At 35.2% G+C, this 24,981-nt stretch overlaps 2 protein-coding genes across 2 annotated transcripts; one reads left to right on the forward strand and one right to left on the reverse strand.

Annotated features, from left to right (window-relative positions):
• The first annotated feature begins 611 nt into the window (after positions 1 to 611).
• LOC132044934 (uncharacterized) lies at positions 612 to 2,461 on the forward strand. The gene is made up of 3 exons (XM_059435474.1): positions 612 to 1,053; positions 1,146 to 1,256; positions 1,815 to 2,461. The coding sequence occupies exons 1-3, from the start codon at positions 964 to 966 to the stop codon at positions 2,235 to 2,237; spliced, it is 624 nt and encodes a 207-aa protein (XP_059291457.1). The 5' UTR covers positions 612 to 963; the 3' UTR covers positions 2,238 to 2,461.
• A 1,503-nt stretch (positions 2,462 to 3,964) lies between these two features.
• LOC132044933 (uncharacterized) lies at positions 3,965 to 23,196 on the reverse strand. The gene is made up of 13 exons (XM_059435473.1): positions 22,970 to 23,196; positions 22,808 to 22,874; positions 22,619 to 22,729; positions 20,531 to 20,726; positions 12,184 to 12,269; positions 11,781 to 11,976; positions 11,468 to 11,579; positions 9,006 to 9,133; positions 8,715 to 8,921; positions 8,485 to 8,594; positions 7,535 to 7,664; positions 5,527 to 5,676; positions 3,965 to 4,471 (listed from the first exon to the last, which is right to left on the reverse strand). The coding sequence occupies exons 1-13, from the start codon at positions 23,052 to 23,054 to the stop codon at positions 4,250 to 4,252; spliced, it is 1,800 nt and encodes a 599-aa protein (XP_059291456.1). The 5' UTR covers positions 23,055 to 23,196; the 3' UTR covers positions 3,965 to 4,249.
• Between the last annotated feature and the right edge of the window lie 1,785 nt (positions 23,197 to 24,981).

Genomic DNA, 24,981 nt, shown 5'->3' on the forward strand with positions numbered 1-24,981 from the left:
TTACTCGGTCATGCAATTGGGTTTAATTTCTAAAAGTTAGGAATAGCTGCGTATCATAGGTAGTGGGGACGAATAGCCTGTTTGGCCAGGCTTTTAAAATTAACTTATTTTGAAAAGTGCTTTTTTCATAAGTGCTTATAAAAGAAAAAGTACTTTTGGCGAAAAGCAGTTTGTATTTGGTCAATTAATTTAAAAAGCACTTTTGAGCAGCAATTTATATTTAGCCAAGCTTTTAAAAAGTGTTTCAAAGTATATTGTTCTCAAAAGTGCTTTTGGACAGAAGCAATTTTTTTAACTTCTGAAAAACTGCTTGTGCTACTCCCCAGAAGCACTTATTTTCTCCCAAAAGCTTGGTCAAATATCTCACTTTTTTTAAAATAAGCACTTATTGAAAAAAAAAAAAAAAAAACACTTATAGAGAAAAAAATAAACAGTGCTTATAAATTACTCCAATTTTTAATGTATCAGTACACCCCCTTGATACCACACTTGGACTTTCTCAAGTCTATGGTGTTTAATCCTTAATTATCCACTCATGCCCTTAGTTAGATTCCTTCCCTTGAGCTGAGCTCAATTCAAGTTTTGATGGTTGATAAACAATATATAAGAATGATTGGCAAACGACACACAAGAATCAGGTCCTAATTAATCCAATTAAATAACTGTAGCGGAATGATTAACCCAAATATTAAATCCTAATAATAGTAGTAGTAAAAAAATTGCTGCTCAAACCATGATAAGACGCAGTAATTTTCTTTGTTCCTCTGTAATGCTATCCAGCCAATTCCAAACAAGGGAAAGCAAGCCTTCCCATCATTTTCTGTCTCCTTCCCTAATACTTTAATATTGGAAAATATTCGTGAGCAGAGTAAATTGCCATATATATATATATATATATATATATATATATATATATTGCCAAAGCTTGATATTCCCTTACATTTGAAATTGCACGTCAGAGCAATGAGAGAGCATCATGTTCAAACGCCATTGAAGGAGTTCGGAAATCGCCGATCCAAATCTATCTCCGATCAAACTAAGAAGCCTCTCAAAGTATACACATAAGCTTTTTTGTGTAATGAACAATAATCATATTGTTTTCTCTTGTTATATATATTGATCATCTTACTTATTTGTATGTGCAGACAACTAGGAAGAACTCGAATCCTGTGTTCGAATCGCAAGGCGCCTCAGTTTCTGAAAAGGAATCGATAGATAGTTCTCTAATTTCAGATGATCATAATCTCCTCACTGAGGTAATTCCGAAATGCATCAATTTTAAAGCTATATATATCTGCAATTTCATCAGTAATTGTAGTTATAGTTAACAGCGAGCAAGTTAACTCCAAATTCTTCTCTAATTTTGAGGTAATTCAGAATATGTGTGTGTGTTTGTCTGTGTGTGCGAATTTTCATCATTAATTGTAGTGTTCACGGAAAATTTTCTAGTTGAGTTAGCTGAGTCCGGTCGTTTCCAATTTCCGTTTGTAATTTTTTGAATTTTTGTTGATTTGAAGTGTATTTTCTCTGTATTAATGTGTATTTGAAACAACCTACTGTTTCGGCTATGAACTTCGTTTTCACTAGTGTAGTGTGTGTCTGGTTAAAGTAGTACAAGTATGCAATTCGCTTAGGCTCCACTAATTTATTTAAAATCTGTCCATAACTTCTTACACTTTTTTGCGATAATATATGGTTTTATAAGCTATTTGTATCCCAGTTATGCAGATACATGTTTCATTATGAATTGAGTTTCATTTACTTGTATACCTCATCGTATTGAGATGTAACTTTCGGATCCCTATTCCTTCCAGGAGTTGGTGTTGATTCAAGAAAGTTCTCCTTCATCAGAAGCAGTTGATCCTCTTGCTAACCTGACTCCATTGTCATCAACACTAACTTCTGAATGCACTGGCTCGAATAGCGGTAGTGATGTGAAGTTTGGTTTCATTGAGGCCGAAATGGCGGTAACGTACCTAAGAGAAGCTCAAATGCAAGTTGTGAATGCAACAGATATTGATATTAGGTATAAGAAGCTTCTTGATGCTGTCATCAACACTGTAGTTGAACAGTTCTATGGACTGCCAGAAGACAATAAGGACTGCTATAATACACTTGTCTTAAACAAATTCCATTTGGTGATGCTCACTTTCTCGCTCTGGATAATTGCTATTTTCATCGGGTTCGTTGTTCGTTCTGGCGAAAAGGACTCTTCCTATGGAACTCTGCCTACCTAGTTATGTTGCTATCACAGTTGCTGATTTACACGTGATTGCAGGTATATTTTCTCTTTTCACCTATGGTATCTTCATTTTGCGCAGGTGCATTCGTGTCAAAACATATTCAAAACAAGTGTTTGTAATTCTGTTTTGGTTCTTCATTTTGGCATTTGGTACGACTTGTGTGAATCATAACTGTGTTGAGTATGGAATGTATGTGTCAAAGAGATTCAACCCTGCAATCTGTTTTGGTTTCTTGCTTGCTTGTTCTTCTACCCTACTATTACTATGGAGTTGAATAATTACATTGCCTTTCTGTTACCAAGAGCTAATTGATTGGTAATCCTTTTAGACAATCATTTACGTTCTCATCTAACATTGGAGCTTGAATTCTATTTACACAGTAAGAGTAGAAGTCTTGCCCATTATTTGTGTCATGTATAGCTGGATTTTAATTAGAAAATGTTACAAGTATCTAACAAAAGCAGTGAACAATAAATGACACCAAAGTGAAATTAGCTTTGTACCACTTCTTAGAGAAAAAAAATATGCGCATGTGAAAGTGAAATTTGCTCCATGTGATGCAACTTCCAGTACTTGTAAGGAACGTTGCTGTGAACAATGTTGATCACCATAAGATGCTAAATGTGAAAAACAAGTATAGAGAGACCATTGATCCACTCCATCTCGTTGACCAACCACGGTCCTTGCATATTTTTTCTCTTTGGTTCAACACAAACGCAGCACTTGCTGATTCCTTTAGTGACAGTAGCAAATATTGTTAAGTTTTCTGAAATTAGAACATCTTATGGATTAATCAAGTTGACCTTGTATGGAGGAAATACTACCATGTGCTTTTCTTTATTCTGGCTCAGATTCTGGAATGTGGGACATTTTGATTTAGGAAGTATAATTCCAACTACAGGTCTATCACCGGAAACGTCAAAATTAACTTTTGATAATTTACAATTCCGATATGTTGAAATCATTTCTATTGCCTCCCACGACCAAGAACTAATGCGTTTACCAATATTTCGATCAATCATTGTTATCTAAACCTGCGGTTTAAAATACATAAAATTCTCGCAAATATTTGACTGACTCGGAAGACGAGATACCGCGTTGAGAATTTTGGTAATGACCAGGGTTGATAACTTTTGGCTCCAGAGAGAAATATGTTAACCGTCTATTGTTAGACGTAGAGCTGACCTAACCAAAATCAATCTAGAGATCCTCTCGGATGACAAATACCCGTACCAAAACATAGGTTGAATCCCTAAAAGGGCAAACTTACAGAAAACAGACCAATTTGAAGCAATCTGTCATACTAAAGAAATACACACTCATGGAAACAGAGATGAGCGCGGAAGGAATGGAGGTGATTCATATGGCAGAGAATGGCATGTGATTGTTAATAGACTGTCTAAATGATACTTTAGGCAAGTTAACCAGTTGCAAGTACGTACATAAAGAGAAGTTGAGCCATTGCCAGTTTCAACAAAAAGAGACTAAGTAAACCTGAGAGATGCACCATACGACTTCCCTTACTAATTAGGAACGGCGTCAAATCGCCGGGAGATGTTAAAAACTTGAGAGACAAACTACAGAGAGACCGCATCTTTAAGAATCCAACCCAAAGCTGTTTAGAATTAACTTTGATTTCAAATTGCAATAGAGCTCGTTGATGTTCCTCCTTTATTCCAGAACAAACTCGGGTAATTTTCATTTTGGTTGAGATACAGATAGATGCAACTTGAGAATAGAATGCACTTGTAAATGAGTTCCGTCTGTTCAAGCAAACAATTTGATGCAACCAAATGGAGGACCTCTTCAAGATTCTTTTGATGTCTGTTCCAAAATTAAAAATTTCTGGGAAAACATAGTGCATATAGAATGAAATCTTGTGAGACTTCTCAGGTATAGAAAAATTTTCTGAAGGCATGTCGAACAATTTCGCAGCTTAAAATTGGAAAAAATTGCCTCAACTCTATGGTGCAACTGACAAATCAAAGACCAAGGAAAAAAGAAGCTCAGCCCCAAAATCTACTAATGAAGCCCTTCTTATCTTTCTTCATCCGAGCGTCCAGCGGTGGGAAATCAATAAGGGTATAAGCCAGGTCCAACACGATGGGATTGCGAGGAACTGGTTGGAAGGCAGGTGGAAAAGTTTCAATTCGCGGAACAGCCTTCATGTTGGCTTCACCAACAGCTGATTCGTATGTATCCATTTTTTCCATGAGAAGTTTCTCCATCTGAAAGAAGTATTACAAATGGATTACACACGTTGGGGAAATCAGAAGAGCACAAACAGAAATGGAAGCAGAAACTAGACAAACTAGAAAAGGAAGAATGCAAAATATAATGCCTAAAAAGCAACCCCGAACAAATAAAGATGATAAAGGACCCAATTCTTGGAATACAAAACAGATAGGCAATCAACTGCCATGGAATTAATTAACAAGTAGCATGAACATGAACATTTTAAGTAACTACCACATATTGAATATCAAAAGTTTATCAAAGGCAGAATTATTTGTAATACCTGGTGCTTCAAACATTCAGGTTAGCCTAATCTGTACCAAACCAAAACTAGAAGAGAATGGGAAAGGTTGTGCTAGCTTATATAGAAGTACCAAGAAAATATGCCCAACAATTGGGAGCATCTAGTACTAAATGGATAAAAACCTAAAAGAACTGTAAAAGTGGAACTTCTACTTGGGGCGGATTTGTGTCAAACACAATGCTGAAGTGCTCAGTGAGAATTATCAATGAAGAAACACTATTCTTACTTGTTCGTGTTTACATGACCACAATTATAACACGAAGAAATCCCCCAACTGCATTATCATTTCATAAGTTGAAACCTTGTCCAGCACAAACACTTGAAAAGCAACGGAATTTACAACTTCATTTCACAATATGCCTCTTGATTTGAGGAATCATGCACACAAAATGCAGTATCCTCTGAAAGATACGAGATGCAGTGTTAACTAGATTCCGAATTACCACGAATTTAAACCTCTTAGTTCAAACAATTAATGTTCCAACCCTCACGTTAGGAATCCAAACTTTCTTTCTTCAATGTCATCAAAACCAATCAGAAAAGGTCATAGATGAAGTTGGTTGGAAGTAGTTCAACGACATAGAAAAACTTCATGGGTTCCTTCCCTAGTTTCAGATAGTAATCTAAGAATGTGTGGTTCCATATGCACCAAGAACATCGAAGAAAAGGTGAAAACTACAAAATATTAACTAACGGGAATCATCAAAATAGTACTCATCAGACGTATGGAAGGACAAATAATACCTTTTTATCAGTTCCATTTAATGAGATATTTGAAATCTTTTTCGAGAGATTTTCTGGAGCCTTTTCCTCCTCCATAATTCCTTTGGCATGCTCAACACAGCTGTTAGATCTGCTCTCATTATACAGTGCTTTCAGTTCCTTGATCATGACCTGATACAGATAGACAGAAAACAATGACGAAAGGAGAAACGGAAAGGACGAATTATTCACACTCATAATCATTTACTGATTAAAGCGAACATAAGTAGAAAAAATAATAATGCTATAATTATGCTTCATAATTTACTACTTATATGAGGGAGAGTAGTAGCTGAAGGTCAACATGGCTGCTTAAAGTCGTAAAAGCCATTTTTATGTCATTGTGGTCATTTTGTCTCACTTTTGTGCATTGTTTACTCGTAACATAGACTCTAGTGCTTTGTTGTGCACTCAAATGACGAAAATACCAGGAATCTCTCACTTAAATGCCAAGCGAATCACACCTTTTACAACATGGGCCCATGAGGGTTTGACATAAACGTGTCAAAATAGAGCAATGTTATTGGCTGACGGAATACTTTACTTTAGCTGCCATACAAAATTAGATGTGCCTTGACCAACTGCCCTTTGCTTATATCATCACATTCTTTCTCAGCTCCCTCCCCCAACCAAAAAAAAAGAATACGGTTGTACTTCCCCACGTGACCCATCCCCCCAACACTTTCTTGCCCTCTAGTATTTCTTCAGCAAACCATGAGATACAATTCCTTCCTCTCTATGTAGTCTGCACACATATATACATGAATTTTAAAAATTCCTTACCGTTTTGTGGGCAAATCTTTTATATTACTTGTAGTTATTTTGCAGAAAAAATATTGGGTGAAAATATTGAATTAATTTACTTGCTTTGTCAAAAATATTATTCACGTAATAAGGATCACCTCATTAATTTTTTAATTTCAAAGATCTTATTCAGATTTCAGTTTAAGGTCAACTTTGATTAATTTCTGGATAAAGAAGATATTTTTTTACAATACGTAAATTTGTTCAAAAATAAAACAAGATAAAAACCTAAACTCTACATAGTATTTAAGAGAAGAAATAATACTTAGTTAAGTATCCGGGAACTTAAGAGGATTATAATAAATTATGATATTTAAAAAAAAAGAATAATTACTATATTGAAAATGAAAATATATAACAAAGATTAGATGGTGACCCTCATACTGTGCCATCATTCTTTAAAGACGAATAGAATAATAATTTTATAGCTTAATGTTGGATCTTAGACACATTTTGTTATGTACCCACTTGTCCTAGAGCACATTTTAACTCATTAATTAATAATACCAACTATCCAAAAAGTAAAATAAATCAAGCATATATTTTTCATTTATAAAAAGTAAAAAGTATAATAGAGCAACTTTTCACTATTTTTAACATCAGTTTCAAATTTCCTTCTTAAGAAAACAAAAGGTATTATTTGGATTCGTCTTTTCTATATTGAGTACGTCCTCAAGACCAAATACCGTTAAACTAAATAATGATTCAGAAAATTTTCCCATTTTGTGGATTTCATTGGATATGTTGTCGTTGAATGATATCAGAAAATTTAAAAAAAAAATGAATTAGCTATTATATTTAAATTTTTAGTAACATATAAAAAACAATTGTAAATATTAATGAGTATAAAGATACATTACTAAGTTTAAAACTATAGAAGTTCATATCACATTTAATCTTTTAGGAAAAATTTAATCAACTTAAGTTTAATATTGTAGAAACTGTATTATACTACAAGTTAAAAGAAAGATCTTAAGATGATTAAATTTGTGAGGAAGTTCCGAAAATTGTGAATAGATACAGATACACATTTGAACATTTTGAAGTAGAATTCTTTTGGAGTTGGGCACGTGTCTAGCACAGGCATCTTCGTACTAGTTCATCCTATAAGAAGCAGCTAAGAAGCTCTATCATTGAAGATTTAGAGCACATGCACAATAGGTAGTTTGACTGATTAAGTACTTACCTGATCAGCAGCATTAGCGGACTGCAGTTTCTTAAGAGCTGCATCAGCTAAAGAACGAGCTCGAGAGTACAAGGCATAAGCTTCTGTCTTCTTTCCGGCAGAACTATAGGACTTTGCTAAGTAGAAGCACCTGGCGGGAAATTGAAGTAAAAGCTTTTAATTGATTTCAAACAAGAAGATACTCATTCTAGGACTATGTTAAAGCTACACAAATCTGCAACCTCGAAAGCCCAGTAAGATCCTGAAAAGCTAAGATGACTAGCGGTTCATGGGGGAAGAGGGGCAAGAGGACTGGATAACAAGCCTCATCACAGCGCAAAAGCAAAATTATTTGTCAGAATAGGCTTAAAATAGAAGGATCAGCAAGATTCGTAATGTCTAGCAACAAGTTGAAATGAATGCATCAAATTACAGGTATACCACATCAAAATGAACAAGTGCGGAATGAAACTCAATCCAAGTCATGAAGTTACAGACAGGAGGCAAATATACTAACCCAATGATGTCCTTCAATAAGATGATGAACATTTTATTATAGTTTAATAGATATTGGCACTGGAACCACAATTTCAAATTACTCCAAACAGACAAAGTACAATCATACATAGTATCACTGACCCATAATTTCATTGATCATCACGTGAGCATTTTGTACATTGAAGTTTTTTTTTTTTTGGAAATTGCGTTTTTTGTACATTGAAGTTGTACAACTTCCTCATCTGGGACATTAAAAGTTCCAGATCTCCCTTTCGTAAAGTGACTAATCATACATAGTACCCCTGACCCATAAGAAATGCTAAAACAATATCCTAGTGTTTTTTTTTTTTTTTTTGATAGGTACAATATCCTAGTCTTCACTCTCCCCTTCTTACCAGAAACTTCATTTCAACTGTCACATAACGAAAAAAACAATGAAAGATCAAAATATAATGAACTAATAGAAGTCGAACCTTTCTGCTCGGAAAACCATACTTTTCATTTCGCACTCTTCAGCTAAGGCAACTTCTTCCATTTTTCTATCTCTACCAGAACTAACTAGATCAGAAAGATCAGCAGTATTCTGCAACAGAGAAAGCAGGTAATAGTGCAGTCAAAAAATGGATAAGGTGAGTCTTGTCATATTGCCAATTGCACTGATTAAGAATGTAATTAAGAAAATAACGCTCAGAATAATTGTTACCTGTAACAGTAGATCATACAGCCGAACAAGCTCCTCGGGCTTTGCGACCTTTTCATTTTTATCATCACGGACCTTGTTGAGCTTGCTTTTAGCTATTTTGACTAGCAACTGATTCCGTTCAATGGTTCGCTGCCCTAAAATTGCACCAATGGCTTTATCCAGGCCACTTAACTCATCCTTCACATTTTCCGAATTAGCAGCCGTAACCTAGAAGAAAAACCATGTGTGTAAGATGAACCAATTCAGGACGTTAATGTATGCAATATCAGGATCAACTTGAAATTTACTCACCAGATCATTCCGGATGCAGCTCCTGGCTTCGTGATATGCTGCAAATATTTTGTCATATAACAGTAGTTTCTTCTCCGCTGGAAGAGAATCAGCGGCTGAGCCATGGATATCTTTCTCCAGTTCCTGAGCTGATGAGTTTTACAGTGCATAATATAAGCTTGAGATAAAGTTAAAACCAACATGATGTTTTCAAGACAGATATGCAAATATGCAATTAGTTGACCAAAATCCAAAGAAGTGGTTAAAAGTTACTCACTCCCATTTCAATTTATGTGGGAGTGTTTGAGTGGGAACGAAGTTTAAGCAAGAAAGAAATTATTTTGGATCTTAGTCTTATATACATGCCATGATATTTTTGAGGTTATAAAAGCACTAGTGTCAATTGGCCAGTGCTGAGCCCGGGTCCAAACTACATTAAAATTTATATTTACAACCTTTTTTTTTGTGTGTGGTTTTTTACTCTAGCTTTTTATTTTATTTTTGTAACACTATATTAGTTGTAAAGGTAGTTCGACAATTTCTCAATGTTTCTAAAATATTGAATCATATAAAAGTTTTTGTAAGTTAGAAAACAACATTTTTCTTAGGATATATTTAGACTTCCTTTTTATTTTCAAACAAATGCATGCACCAAAGTTCTTCTCCTTTTTATTATACTGAAATTTTTTGGGGTAACAGTCTCTAATGATTCAAATTGAGTATTACCTTATGTTGGATTAGCCTATTTATTTTTTCTCAACTAAACTTATATTGGCTAACCCATTTTTTGGGAAAACAAAATATTTACCATAATAAAAAAATATTTGATGCTACAAATTGTTGTATGATGACGTCAACGAAGTTAACTTATAAATAAAATAGCATTTAAAATTAAATAAATAAAAGTCTTTGTATGACGAAATACTTTTGTAGATGTTCCATCATATTAAATTATACAAAAGGAACTACAAAGGTTCATGAAATTATCCATGTTGCCTTCTCAAAAAAAAAAAGTTCATGAAATTATTTATTTTTCTTACTTTAATCTTTCCTTTTCCTTAAAAAAACATGTTAAGAAATGATATATTTTTTATTAATTTAATTTAATTTTTAAACAAATTTATATTGTAATTTTTTAAACGTGTATGTAATTACTTTTGTCAAATATTTTTAGATATATCAAAATAATTTTTAATTTAATGATTAAGCATGTATTGAGGTAGAAAGAGAATGTCATGATAATTTACTTGTCTATAATAAATTTTATAGGAATAAAATAATTTGAAACAAGTTTAATAATCAGTTCCACATAAAAAATAAAAAATAAAAAGACAACAAACTTTTTGATCAATTTTAAATTTGGTTGAATAAATAAATTTTTTTATAGTGTCACTATCACCTTTTTCACATCGTCACTCCTTGTAGCATTAAAAATACCCCTATAGTTATTCAAATTTACCAAAATTAAAGCTTCAATTAGGGGTAAAATCGATAAAAAATATTTAAATTTGGTTGAATAAATAGATTTTTTTGTAGTGTCACTATCACCTTTTACATATCATCACTCTTTGTAGTATTAAAAAGCCCGTATAGTTATTCAAATTTACCAAAATAGGTGATAACTTTGAAGGTAATTAAAGCTTAATTTGGGGGTAGAATGGACAAAAAAAATCATGTGAGGACTACAAAGTTAGGGATTCTCCCTTATATATGGTAGTAATATGCCATCAAGGGTAAAATGAAAAGTTTAAAGTTAAATTGTTTCCAACTATAAAAAGGTGCCATTCTTTTGGATCAAACTAGCAAGGAAAGAGTGCCACATAAAATGAAACAAGTGGAGTATTTCACTAAAGATGCAAAAAAGAGGAGAAATAAACCTACATTACGAGCCTCTCAAGTTCAAGCCAGTGAAAATTCTCATTTCCCACTGAGGTTTGCAAAAGCAACAACGTTGATGTACTTTTTTTAGGTATAATATATGCATCCGTATACTTCATTCTTTGTAAGATAATGGACTCGTTTCATTATGTATAGCATAGCATTCTTCGTGAGCATTTCCTTACAATGTTTGCCTCATCTTGTTACATAATTTATACTTCATTATATTTATCACCACTGTCGCTGGAACTAGACATGTAAATCTGCCACTGTTAACATGCTTAACATTAGAAGGCAACTCATTAGGGTCATGGAGAGTGCTCTGCAACCTACAAGGACTTCAAGGACAGACATCCAAAAGCTCATGGAAAATATCAAGGGATGCCTAGAAATGCTTCGTTGCAAAAAGAACACAAGTGTGCAGACCAAAACCCGAAACTAGGATGAAAGAAATAAAATTTGATTTAAAATAGTAGACTAGAAGAATTCCAAACTCATAGACACAAAAAAAAAAAAAAAAAAAAAAAAAAATCTAATGTTAGAACCTCCAGTAAGTTGGCTATTGATACATTTTTCAAACCTTTTGCATCGAAGTAATTACATACCTTTCAAAATGGACACCCGTGTCTTTGCATTTGAAATTGGAAATCTAATTCCAAGCCAATGAAATTCTGTCATAGATGCTGCCTGCTGAGATCTTGCCTCTGCCATAGCAGCCTGTAAACAAAGAAAAGAGAGTGATAGATCAATTAGGAGCAAATAATCCTCAAAACTCATTTTTCAAAAAATTCTTGAGAAAGACAGCACCCTGAGTACAATGGAAACATTGATATCTTACAAAAAGTTAGTGCCTATATATCGTACAAGCTTTTATTTTATCAGGCTAAATGGTAGATACACTCAGAAATGACAGCTCACCTCCAACTTTGCTTTGAAAAGGTCCAGTGCAGGCCCTTCCATTTCACCGATGGAAACGAGTTCAGAAGTTTGTAAGTTAGACTCACCAATCTTGTGTAAGCAATATCTGATACTAGGTTCCAGTTCCTCGACCCGCTCACGGCACAATACTTGGTTCTCTAGATCTCCATACTTCCCAAGTTCCTCATACACAGCCCTATCCAAATTAGTCAGAAAGTGAGCATTCAAGACCTTGTTGAAACAATAGTATGATTTAAATTAGAGATGCGGATATGGAGAGCAGGACAATGAAGAGATTGTTCTACAACTTCCTCTATGGATAGTGTTTGAAAACAAACAAGACACACTGGCCATTATACTGTCAGCAATAGAGAAGTATACATCTCCATAAAGACTATGTTACCTGGCGCTTTTGAAGCACTTTAGAGCAACTTCCCAATTTTGATCTTGTTCAAACAATAAACTCCCTTTCATGTATGCAGCATAAGCCTGCAGATCAGGAAACAAGATTGCTCAATCACACTATAAAATAAATTTCTTGAAGATTTCGGTCAATAATTAAATACTATATTGAGTTGCTTTAAGCATTGAAACACAAAATGAAACACCACACCTACACAAGAGCAATGAAAAAAAATAATCACAATACTAAAAGGGTGTGATTAGAAAAGGAATGGAGGTGTTCAGTAATTTAGATTAATTCACTATCGTGTATGCAAAATTTCCAAAAAAATCCTATTTTGACAATCTGCAAAGTTTGATTCTCTTTTTTTTCACAAGGTAAATAATTCTACTAATCATAGAAAATCTCCCACATACAAGCAGTATACTAAAAAGTAGAGAATTAACAACATAAAATGATTCTTTACAATTGATTCTCTGTTCTACCACCAACATATAAAGGCAAGGTGAATAGCACGACCAATTATACTAACTTAAAAACAGATTTTTCATTATACCACCTCCTTAAGAGCAAATATGTATAAGTTCTCATTGAGCAAAGAAACTTGATAAACCAGGTCGCCTAAATGATTAGCCACACAAAAAGGCAGACAGATTAGTTGAAATGGCGGCTTTAAAATCGTTATTTAAAACCGGATTGATAGAGAAGAAGCTGCATTTTTTCATCTTCTGAGAGTGTAGCTGAATATAACATCCTTGACATAGCCAACATTAATAATTGTAGTCGAACAGATTCACTACTGTCCCGTGTCCACCACAACTGACTAACAACCTCTCGATGTAGCTACATGTGAACCACGCTTTTTTTTTTTTTTTTGGAGGATTGTAACAGTAACTATATATCCACAGTATACTACATCAAAAGTGTAGTCCCCCTTCCAATGTATTACAACTTACAGCTTAAGTCTCCTATCTATATAGCTTTGTCTTACAAATAGTCTAAAACATCAAGAATATCTTCAGTTTGCTAAGACTTGCTGTTTCCACCAAAAATAATACAGAGCTAAACAATTCATTTTAAACTTCCGCAGACCATTTTGTTTGCCCTCAAAGCATTTTTGATTTCTTTCTTTCCATACTGTCCACCATATACATGCTGGGACAATCTTCCATATCTCCTCCTTTCTTGCAGCATTGTCATCCCTGTTCCAGCAGCTAAGAACTCCTCTAACACTTCCTGGTTTCATCCACCTGATCTTCCTCAGACTGATGACTATCTTCCATAACTAATCTGTCCCATCTGCAATGCAAAAAAAAAGATGGTTGATTGTCTCTGCTTGTTCCCCAAATAAATAGCATCTAGAGTACAAATGGAATCCCCTTTTGTTTAAATTTTCATGAGCCAACACTGCTTCCTTTGCCAACAGCCAAGAAAAGCAATTTACCTCGTAGGGTATTTTTACTTTCCATATCATCTTCCATGGCCATCCTACCTCCTGATTGTTTGATGCGTTCATGTTCCTGTGTGCTGAATTTACAGTGAACATCCCTTTACCGTCAAATCTTCCATACCATAGTGTTCCTTCCCCCTGTTAAACTATTGAAATGAGCAACTGTTGAGTAGAAAGCTGCTATTCTTTCCATTTCCCAATCATTCAAGTGTCTTATGAGATGTAAATTCCAACCCTGTCCTGTCCATAGCTCAGCCACAGTGGCTTGCTGTTGAAGGCACAAGGTCTATAAAACTGGATATAGTTGCTTTAGAGGTTGATGACCAATCCACTTGTCAGAATGAAACTTTCAGACCATTCCAACTTTGAAACTGGATCTATTTAGGACTAAAGGCCATAAATTTCTGATTGCTCTCCATACACTACAACCATATGGTGTTGTCACCACATTTGTCACCCAATTATTCTCCAGACCATACTTTGCAGAGATGACATCCTTCCATAGCATATTGTTAGTTGTTGCAAATTTCCATAACCACTTCATCATCAAACTTCTGTTCTGCATTTTCATGTCTCTGATCCCCAGACCTCCTCCTTTCTTCCTCATTGTCAGTTCCTCCCAATTGACCAGATGAGACTTTTTCTTTTCATTGCCCTGCCGGAAGAAATCCGTTCTTAAGGCATCAATTCTTTTTATCACACTAACTGGAGCAGGAAATACTGACATCATGTAAGATGGTAGTGCATCAAGCACACTATTAATCAAAGTCAGTCTTCCTCCCAAGGAAAGATACCGACTTTTCCATTTTGTCAGCCTCTTCTCACACTTTTCAACCATTCCATTCCAGATTCCCTTAGACTTGCTTTTTGCTCCCAAAGGCATGCCTAGATATGTTGTTGGAAGCTCTCCCACTTTACCTCCCAACTTTTTTTTTTTGATAATGGTAACAGCACTTTACCTCCCAACTTTTCTGCCAAGTTTTCCACATTTGCAACTTCATTGATTGGATAGATGAAACTTTTCCCCCAATTGATAGTAATCCTGATACTGCTTCAAATATGATGAAGATAACCCTCAAGATTAGAATCCGTTCTTCAACTGCTTCACAAAAAACTAGCGTATCATCTGCATATTGCAAATGAGTAACTTCCAAGATGTTTGCTCCTCTATTGTCCACCTGAAATCCGTTGACCCAACCTTTTTCCTTGGTTGTTTGGATCATGTTACTCAAACCTTCCATTGCTAAGATGAAGAGAAATGGGGCTAAAAGGTCCCCGTCTCAAACACCTCTGAGATGGAAAGAAACTTTTAGGGGTTCTGTTGATCCAGACAGAGAATCTGACTGTGCTAATGCATTGCTTTATCCACCTGATCTTCTGTAACTTTTAGCTGTGGTCTCCAAACCGCTGTCTCAGTGTACAGTTTCTCATAGTAAGCAACAATTTCGTCTTGTATCTCTTTTGGATCAGTAATGGTTTCTCCACTAACCTCCAACTTATCAATTGCGAAGAAAAGAGCTTCATTCTTTTGGACCATGCTTTCTCTTGAGCATTTGCACATACACCAGCTAATATATGTATATTTCTTCCCCTCAAAACTTCAACAGCAAGTTTGGCCCCCTAATTGTCATCAGAATGAAGCTCTTTTCTTCGCTTTTATCTTTTTTATCCAAGTAAGTCGCTTGGGTAGATTTGTTTTATCCTTCCAAGAGTATAAGCTACTACCTAGACAAGGATACTAACACTTAGGAATTTACTCAAGTTATGAAGTCATTCGAAAATACAAGGCAAGTCCACTATGTAAGCTTCAAACCGGTTCCATTAACAAATTAAAGATAATTGTGGTAAGTGGACGGTCAGTATAAAAAAATACTTATAATTTGATGACTATTCATGATAATATATTTGTTTGGGTCATATCCGCTTATAGGTGCACCACTATGGTAATTAAAGGTGCTAACAAGGGACGAGATAAAACTAAAATAACATTGAGAGAAATTGTCTCAAACGTTCTACAATTGTAGGAATCACTGCTGACTTAAGTAAGAACAAAACAGAATAGAAGCAAAAGATCTATTCATTGATCAAGTAGAAGAAAAAGATCCATATAGGCAATAACAACTAGTTGGGGTTAATACTCAATTGTGGTTTTTACACTTAAATTAGGTCCAATTTGAAATAAATACAAGATTTAGAGAACATCTAATTTGCATCACAAGACGAATTACTTACCAGTATTATAATGACATGGACCCAAATAGAATGAAATATATAGATGATTCATACTGTCGGACCCAACTAATTTTAGGATTGAGGTATAGTTGATCGTTGATTAACAAGTTGAAGAGACACATATGATAACATAAGATGACCTGAAACTTCTCCCATCTAAGCTCTTCAAATGCTAATTCCTGAAACTTTCATACAACAAATGGCCCTCCTAAAGTCTAAAACTTCAGACGTTCTTTAAAGGGTAAGGTTCTTAACTGGAAGTAAAAATTCCTCATGGACCAAAATGATTACAGCAACAACAACCCAGTGAAATCCCACAAGTGGGGACCCATAATGATTGTTGCTGGATAAAGCTGTGGTAGTGCCAGCTATTAGACAGTAAATCTGTGAATTAAGTCCAGTGTTTTTTCAGAAATAAATGCAGTTTTAACACTGACAAAAGCAAGGTTTGAAAGGTAAATGGAGAAATAAGTCGCCGAAGTTTATGGATGATGCCACATGTCTTGGAGTTTATGGATAGTTGATAAGACCATCAGAAAGGTCTGCAATATGATTCCTGCTGCAATTTTTTGGTGTATTTGGACTGAGAGGAACAAGAGATGTTTTGATGATACCTCAACTCCCATTCAAGCTCTTAAAGCCAAATGCTTAGTTAATCTTTTTTGCTGGACAATGTTGTCCCCAGTATCTAATACTGAACAGTTTTTAGATTTTATTAGTACTCTTAACTTTAGAAGGAATCAATATATGGGGGCCTGCAATTCTCTTTTGTATTTTTGCCTATCTGTAATTATGCATCTACATGATGCTTTTCTGATGAAACATCCTACTTCATATCAAAAAAAAAAAAAAAAAGAAGTCACAAAAGCATCTGTTTTCTTATATAATTTTAAGTCATAAGATATTAACATATGAATCAACCTTATCCACCAAAATCTGGAACACAGTTATTCTTAAGGACCCATGGCTTTCCTACCACCAATACATTTTATCCATTAGTGGCATGAGTTCTCTTTGCCTGACTTTACATATTTCAGAAAAATCATCCTTGTCGAAAGAAAATGAACCATAAGACTTGAAGAATAGCAAGGAAAAAGCATTTTGAGAAGATCAACAACTCAGCATGTCTTTTTTTTTTTCCGTTTTTTTCTTTTTTTTTTTTGGGTAACTAACATTGTATTAATTAATTACCAAGTGCCAACATTACAAACCATAGCCAGTTCAACACAACTAGCTATCCCAAGAAAGAGAAACAAATAAAGCCTAAGCTGGACAAGCTACAAAAGTACAGTAGAAATAATAGCTAAAAAAAGCTAGAACAGCATGCTATAGGATCTCTCTGTCTCAGTCCTTTAGCAGCATCAAATGGCTTTGTAGTTTCCCCATTCACCATCATAGTATAGTTGACAATTTGCACGCATTCCATTATCCAGGAAATAAATGTGGCAGGAAAACCCAATTCACACATAATTTGCTTCAAGTAGGGCCACTCCACAGAGTCATAGGCCTTTTGTAAATCAATCTTCACCATGCATCTAGGAGAGGTGTTCTTTCTACCATAATCCTTGACCAGTTCATGAGCCAGGATCATGTTATCAGGATCATGTTATCTGAGATTTTCCTTCCAGGGATAAACCCTGCTTGAGCATCACAAATAATACTAGCTATAACTTTCTGGATCCTAGAAGCCAAGATCTTTGCTATAATCTTATACAAGATAGTACAGCAAGCAATAGGTCTATACTCTTTTACTGTCAATGGATTAGGAATCTTTGGAACTAAGGTGATCATGGTGCAATTAATAGCTTTAAACAGTTCTCCAGAAGTAAAAAACTGTTTAACTGCCAAAGTCACCTCATCCTTCAATACTGGCCAAGCTTTTTTAAAGAAATGGGAGTTGTAACCATCAATACCTGGAGCCTTATCATCATCTATATAGCCTGTAATCTAGCCCACACATCTTGACCAGTAACATCTGCACATAACTCCCATCTCTGCTGCTGAGATAGGGTTGCGCCTTTCATCATTGTAAGCTTGTTAACTGCTGGAATTGAAGGAGCAGCTTACCCATAAGGGACTTATAACTGCAGTTCCTCTCTAGCTAGTACAAGTTTTTGGGAAATGTTCTTGGACTCTGCATTGTTCAGCTGCTTCAACTTGGGTTTAAGAGCCTTAAGTTTTAACCATACATCTTTCATAGGCAATCTATCCAAGTTGTACATCCAATTTGCTCCACCATAGGTAGGAAATCTAAATGCCCTGCCCACACATTGAAAAATCTAAATGGAACATTAAGATTTCTAGCCATGATTTTGAGGGCCAATAGCATAGGGGAGTGGTCAGAAATGAAAGGAACCCCATAATCAGTCACTACATGACCCCATTGCAACATCCACTCATGATTGCCAAAAGCCCTGTCTAACCTGCTACAGACCCTATCAGCCCCAACCTGTTTATTTGACCGTATGTAATACTCACCTTTCCACTGTAATTCAGATAATAGAAGTCCAGTGGTGCAATCAAAATAAGCTTTGGTCTCTACATAAGTGACTGGATTCCCAAAAATCCTATCCTGAGGGAGGAGCATTGCATTAAAGTCACCTACAATCAGCTAAGGACTATGAATTCCAACTGCAACCCTTGCCACAGAGTCTCTCTATGGTTAATTGCATTATAGCCATATATTATTGTAATTAAACAATCCAGGGTTCCTTGTCTGTCCTTGACATGGCAATGTAAGAACTGGGTATCCACTGTCAAAATAGCTACCTCATCGAGATTTGGATCCCATAATAACCATATCCTCCCATTCACCGCCTTCTAGTAGTTACTTTCCATCCCCCATATCCTCCCAATCACTGCCTTCTGGTAGTTACTTTCCATCCCCCAACTTGGGGCAATGTTATTCCATACTTGTTTAGCATTGTGTGATTTAACCTTTGTTTCAACTAGTCCAGCAAGCTTAATGCTCTTTATTTTAAGCAATTCCTCAACTCCTTTTGTTTATACAATTTATTCATACCCCTAACATTCCAAAAAAGCCAATTCATGATGAAGGTTTAGAGCCACCTCCTTTGTCGGGGGTAGAGTATGAGACACATTTGCCCTCTTTTTAGTTATCACAGTACCTATTTTTGCTGAAGGGCCTAGGGTAGGGAAATTTGCTAGATTAAGTTCAGGGCTCCTTATCTGAGTCTTCTCCTTCTGTGCAGCAAGTTGAGTTTCAACAGTAGCAGAGTTCTCAACACTTTGAGTTACTACTGGAGCAGCTGGTGGATTAGGAACACTCACCGGAAGACTTTGAGCAGGAACATTTGTAACCATCTCACTGTTGGTAGCCCTACTTGGCTTCAGGAAGCAACATTAGATGTATTAATAGTTGGTCCCTTGGTTTGCCATTCCATATCCACTTTTCTATTTCCTCTTCTTCTCCTCTGTGGCACATTTCCATTATCAAGTTTAGGAGGTGGAGGGCATTGATGTCCTACTACTTGACATTTTTGGCAAAACTCAGGTTTCCAATCATATGCGACATCTTGGGTGAACTGTCGACCATTTGGATCCAATACTTGGATTGCTTCTCTGGTGACATTTACTTCAACAAGCATTCTAGCATAGGAAATACGAGTTTGCTTGGAAGTACATTCCTCCGTAAAGATGGGAGTTTCAATAACACTAGCTATCCTACTAAGTGAATTGCTACTCCAACAAATCATAGGGAGTTTTGGGAATTTAACCCACAGCGGAATCTCAGTAGGAACCTCAGTGTTGAAATCAAATTCAAGGGTCCAGGGTTTAAGGATTATAGGTTTATTGTTGATCAAATAGGATCCAGAATAATAGACTTCATTCAAATCCTCAATAGTTTGGAACTTAATGACATAGTAACCTCTTCATGGAGATACAGATCCGGATCTCCAACTTGAGGCCAATTTTGACTAACAAATCTGCACATTATGTTATACCCTGGGATAGCACCTATGAAATAGGCAATCAGCGCACATCGCCATTTCAATGTCTCCTGCTCAACCTCGTCTTTCTCCAATTAGACTACTGGTTGTCCATGAACAATTTGTGGGGGGATATAGGTGAGAGCATACCGTTTTCAGCTGATCTATTGTTCTTAAACAAGCTAGTCCATGCTAGTAACTTCCCTTTGTTATTGGACACACCAGTTGTTTGATCTAATGCCTCAGTCACAATGGGTGCAGTTACTGTTCCATTAGAGCCTCCCTTAGCACCATCAACCCTTGCCGAAGGAGTAGTAGTAAGGTCCAATCGACCCAAAGACTGACCATCGCCGGCGAAACCCGTACTCCAGAAAACACCGTTGATTTAGCACTCTGCACCGAATTCACATTTGCAGTCGAAGAAGAAGCTGCAGTCGCAGCTACTGGAATTCGAAATGGTACTAATGGTTGTGTTTGTTGACCTCATCCGCGTCCTTTTCCTTTTCCCCGACCCCTAGCCATGACCAAAAAAACTCAGTGGCACACATTAGCTATCGTACGCCGAGAGCCATGCTAGAGATAGAGAGAGAAATTCAGCACCTCAGGGTTCGCGGATGACCAAAGGTTTGGACTAATGACTAAAATCAAACGCTCTCATGAGCAAGCATAATGCCATGTATATGAGATAATGAGAATCATGACACAAGAAGCATACCTCCGCTTCTAAAGATGTTCTTGAGTCTCCCTTTATAGAACATAATTCCTGGAAAAGACTAGCCCATTTAACCGCCTTTCTCAACCGACCAATGAGATAACTTCTTTGGCGTGCATTTGGTCCATCAGGCAATGTTTTCTTTTCCATAGCATGACTCCAGGCTCTCTCAGCTGTATAGAGAACCAAGTGAAGAAACCTACAAGGAGTGCAAATCATTGACATTTTCTTTAAACAAGTGTATACATTCAGGAGATAACAAAGAAAATAAGACTCATATTGGGCAGAGTAAGATTGTTCATAACTCAATGGAAACATAGATCACAACACAACAACAACAACAAGCCCAGTATAATCTCACCATGTGAGGTCTGGGGAGGGTAGAGTGTACGCAGACCTAACCCCCACCTTGAAAGGTAGGGCGGCTGTTTCCGAAAGACCCTCGGCTCAAGAGAGGAAAAGAGAGGAAAACAAGAGGAAAACAAGACAAAAGGTCAGATAGGGCCAAGCATATCGAAAATAATATGATAACAACGAATACCGAGAAAGTCATGGTAGAACGGTCCGGAAAGAAAGGAGCATTAACTACTATAGATAAATAAGATAATCAAAGTACAACTACCAACAAATATAAGCACGAATCAAATGCCTAAACCAAATGGCAATAAACAAACGAGCAAAACTGCAACTACTATGGTGAAAGGGTAAGCCACCTAGCCTTCTATCCTAATCTGAGTCCTCCACAACCTCCTATCTAAGGTCATGTCCTCGGTGAGCTGAAACTGTGCCATATCAATGGAAACATAGATCACGCTACAAAAAATAAGTATAATACTTTTCTTCTTGTACTTCTTCAAGGAACTAGATCTTAACATGTCAACTTTTTAGAAATTAACTCAAGAAAATGCACCCAAAAGCTCCAAAAAAGGCATCATGATAGCTTAATCAACATCAAACAATGTCAGATTTTTTTTTTTTATGACATGGGAACCCGCAGCCGCAACCCTTTGGGTGCGCACAGGGTAAACTCAGCTCCTGTGCAATAGCTCGCAAACCACACAAGAGAGGTAACCCGCACTAGGCAAACCCCATGCGACGAGCTCGACCCGTAAAAGCAAATCCCCTGCTGTCGTAGGCATGTGAAAGTGGGTATGTCAGAAATTAGAACTTTAGATTTTAAAACATATAATTGTTGAATGACATAACCCAATACAGTAGAAACTCTTCTAATTCCCTTCTCTGACAAACCTTCACTAGGCAATGCCTGCGTGAATTTTCAACTGATCACTTTTTAATATGGTTTGAAATATATCATTGTAGTAATAAGCGTAGTCTAACGGTCAATCAAGCGGGACGAAAATCATGTGAGACTAGGATTTGGATCCCAACAAAGAAACACTAGACGATTTCTTTCCACTCGCCTAAACCCTGGTGGATAAAGTTACCCAGTAACTCTAGTAATGGGAGGTAGCAAGTGCACGGTGGAATAGTTAAACGACGTGCAAGCTGACCCTGATGCACCAACTCACTGTAATCTTAAAAAAAAAAAAAAAAAAAAAAAAAGAGGGGGATTTTGAGAATATTTAATTTTAGAGCTCCTCATGATGGACCGAACAAAATGTAGAAAATTCATAATTGAACCTAATTAGTTTGAGAGTGATGGGTAACTTTTATTGTTGTCATAAGTAAAAACAAATCTTCATACACATTTCTATATGCTTTGGCATGCTAGGGGTCCCTTACTTCAAAGAACAAAAAAAAAACCGTAAACTTTCAACAATCCATTATTTATATATTACTCCCTCATTCTCAATTTATGTGATACACTTTTCTTTTTAATCTGTCCCAAAAAGAATGATACATTTCTATATTTAGAAATAATTTAACTTAACTTCCTTTTTTACTCTTAATGAAATGATTTATAGCTACACAAATATCTATGACTTGTTTTAAACCAAAAGTTTCAAAAGTCTTCCATTTTTTCTTAAAATTCATGCCTAATCAAACTATATCACATAAGCGGGCACGGAGGGAGAACCAAATCAACACTAGCAATAGAAAACATGACAAACAAAATGCAAATACACACACCTGACTTCAGTGACCGTAGATACTGAAATGGGACGCTTAGTATACTTCAAACGTCCGTGAGTGAACTTGAGGGATTTATATAATCTCCTTAATCTAGCCGTACAATACCTCCTGCAATTTCTTAAACCTTTTAATACCAAAATCAGTCAAAACAAATGATACCTAAATCACTTATTCATGGAACAGGACCTGTAACGAGCGTAATCACCGAATCGCAATCCATGTTGCATTTGAGCAGATTTTAAAAGCTGTAACACTAGAAAACCATACATATTATATAAAAGTAAAATTGAGTGATGTAGAAGATTCGAATATTTATTGGAGAAAGGAAGGAAGAAGTTTCAGGAGTACCATTGACGGAGAACTTGAGGTTACTCATCTGATCAGAACTCTGATCGTCGATTTCCATGGCCGAAGTTTCCTTCTGTTTTGCCATTGTCAAGAATTAGTTTACCTACGTTTTCTGATTCACTTTGACGAGACCCTATCGGAGAAATGTCCTGCGTTTTTTTATGCGGAATTTTCAGAAATATACAGTCACTCACATTACAAAAAAAAAAAAAAAAAATCAAAAGTTACATTTCAAAGCTTTGGCCCAAAAACTTTTTTATACGGTCTTATACACTTATATTACTATATTATATAAGAGCAAATGTGAGGACTTTTGTAGTCCTCACAATAATTTCCTAATTTTTTTAAAAAAATTTAATTAATTACTTTTATGTTTTAATCTTATTTATTTAAGTCAATTTTTTTATTTTTTGTTTTTAAAATACTTTTTATTTATCGAACCTGGGGACTTTTGTAGTCCTCACAATAATTTTCAAATTTTTTTAAAACTTTTTAATTAATTATTTTTAGGTCCTAATCTTTACTATTATATATAAGAGGGAATGTGAGGACTTTTGTAGTCCTCACATTAATTTCCCAAATTTTTAAAAACTTTTTCATTAATTACTTTTATGTCCTAATTTTATTTATTTAAGTCAATTTTTTTATTTTTTGTTTTTAAAGTCTACTTTTAAAAAAGCTATCGAATTTTAACTTTTGTAGTCCTTACAATAATTTTCAAATTTTTTTAAAACTTTTTAATTAATTACTTTTAGGTCCTAATCTTATTTATTTATGTCAATTTTTTTGTTTTTGTTTTTAAAGTCTACTTTTAATTTATCGAACCTCCTACCTCATTTTTCACATTCTTTGATTTTCTGATTGGTGCTCGATATCCGCATTTGAGCCCAATTAATCCAGATAATTCGCACTGCATCGCGCCTATTCGGGGAGCGCTTCCTCTAAAGATTTTTTTCCATATCCATGTTCGAACCCCTAATCCCTAATTAAGAGAGGAGCGACTCCATCCTCCGCCGCACAAGTTAAATTATGTATTTGTCTTAAAAGTTCATTAACTATGTATAGATTATTTATTTAGAACTAAATAACTTCAGAAAATTAGGATACATAAGTTATAATGTCAAATTCTGGTTCCAAATTTGATTTGAATTAAATAATTTCATCAAAATGGAAGTTAAAATATTAAAGGAGTGGAATGAAAATTTTCTTTTATATAACTACCCACTTGTGAAATTCTGATAGGTATATGGTTGTTGTTGTTGTTGTTGTTGTACACTTGTACTACCACAAATTATATTTCTTTAGTTAAAATATCCGTTTTTATATCTTGAGTTTGGGCCCGGGCTTAAGACGGCCTTCACATAACTAGTATTTAATATAAGAGCAAATGTGAGGACTTTGTAGTCCTCACAATAATTTCCCAATTTTTAAAAACTTTTAATTAATTACTTTTATGTCTTAATCTTATTTATTTAAGTCAATTTTTTTTGTTTTTTGTTTTTAAAGTCTACTTTTCAAAAAGCTATCGAACTTTGGGACTTTTGTAGTCCTCACAATAATTTTCAAATTTTTTTAAAACTTTTTAATTAATTATTTTTAGGTCCTAATCTTATTTAATATAAGAGCAAATGTGAGGACTTTTTTAGTCCTCACAATAATTTTCCAATTTTTTAAAAACTTTTTAATTAATTACTTTTATGTCCTAATCTTATTTATTTAAGTCAATTTTTTTGTTTTTTGTTTTTAAAGTCTACTTTTTCAAAAGCTATCGAACTTTCGAGGACTTTTGTAGTCCTCACAATAATTTCAAATTTTTTTTAAAACTTTTTAATTAATTACTTTTAGGTCCTAATCTTATTTATTTAAGTCAATTTTTTTGTTTTTTGTTTTTGAAGTCTACTTTTCAAAAGCTATCGAACCTCCTACCTCATTTTTCATGTTCTTTGATTTTACGATTGGTGCTCGATATCCGCATTTGAGCCCAATTAATCCGAATAATTCGCATCGCTGCA

Source organism: Lycium ferocissimum, unplaced genomic scaffold, assembly GCF_029784015.1.
Source record: "Lycium ferocissimum isolate CSIRO_LF1 unplaced genomic scaffold, AGI_CSIRO_Lferr_CH_V1 ctg5541, whole genome shotgun sequence".
Classification (NCBI taxonomy): Eukaryota; Viridiplantae; Streptophyta; class Magnoliopsida; order Solanales; family Solanaceae; genus Lycium; species Lycium ferocissimum.

What these genes read in the sequence shown, in the direction of transcription:
- LOC132044934 (XM_059435474.1), top strand. Translation starts at nt 964, where the DNA reads ATGAGAGAGCATCATGTTCAAACGCCATTGAAGGAGTTCGGAAATCGC. An exon ending in AAACTAAGAAGCCTCTCAAA is followed by an intron (nt 1,054 to 1,145) that starts GTATACACATAA and finishes TTGTATGTGCAG; the next exon opens with ACAACTAGGAAGAACTCGAA. An exon ending in ATCATAATCTCCTCACTGAG is followed by an intron (nt 1,257 to 1,814) that starts GTAATTCCGAAA and finishes TATTCCTTCCAG; the next exon opens with GAGTTGGTGTTGATTCAAGA.
- LOC132044933 (XM_059435473.1), bottom strand. Translation starts at nt 23,054, where the DNA reads ATGGCAAAACAGAAGGAAACTTCGGCCATGGAAATCGACGATCAGAGT. An exon ending in ATGGTTTTCCGAGCAGAAAG is followed by an intron (nt 7,665 to 8,484) that starts GTTCGACTTCTA and finishes ATTTCCCGCCAG; the next exon opens with GTGCTTCTACTTAGCAAAGT. An exon ending in CCGCTAATGCTGCTGATCAG is followed by an intron (nt 5,677 to 7,534) that starts GTAAGTACTTAA and finishes TATCTGTATCAG; the next exon opens with GTCATGATCAAGGAACTGAA.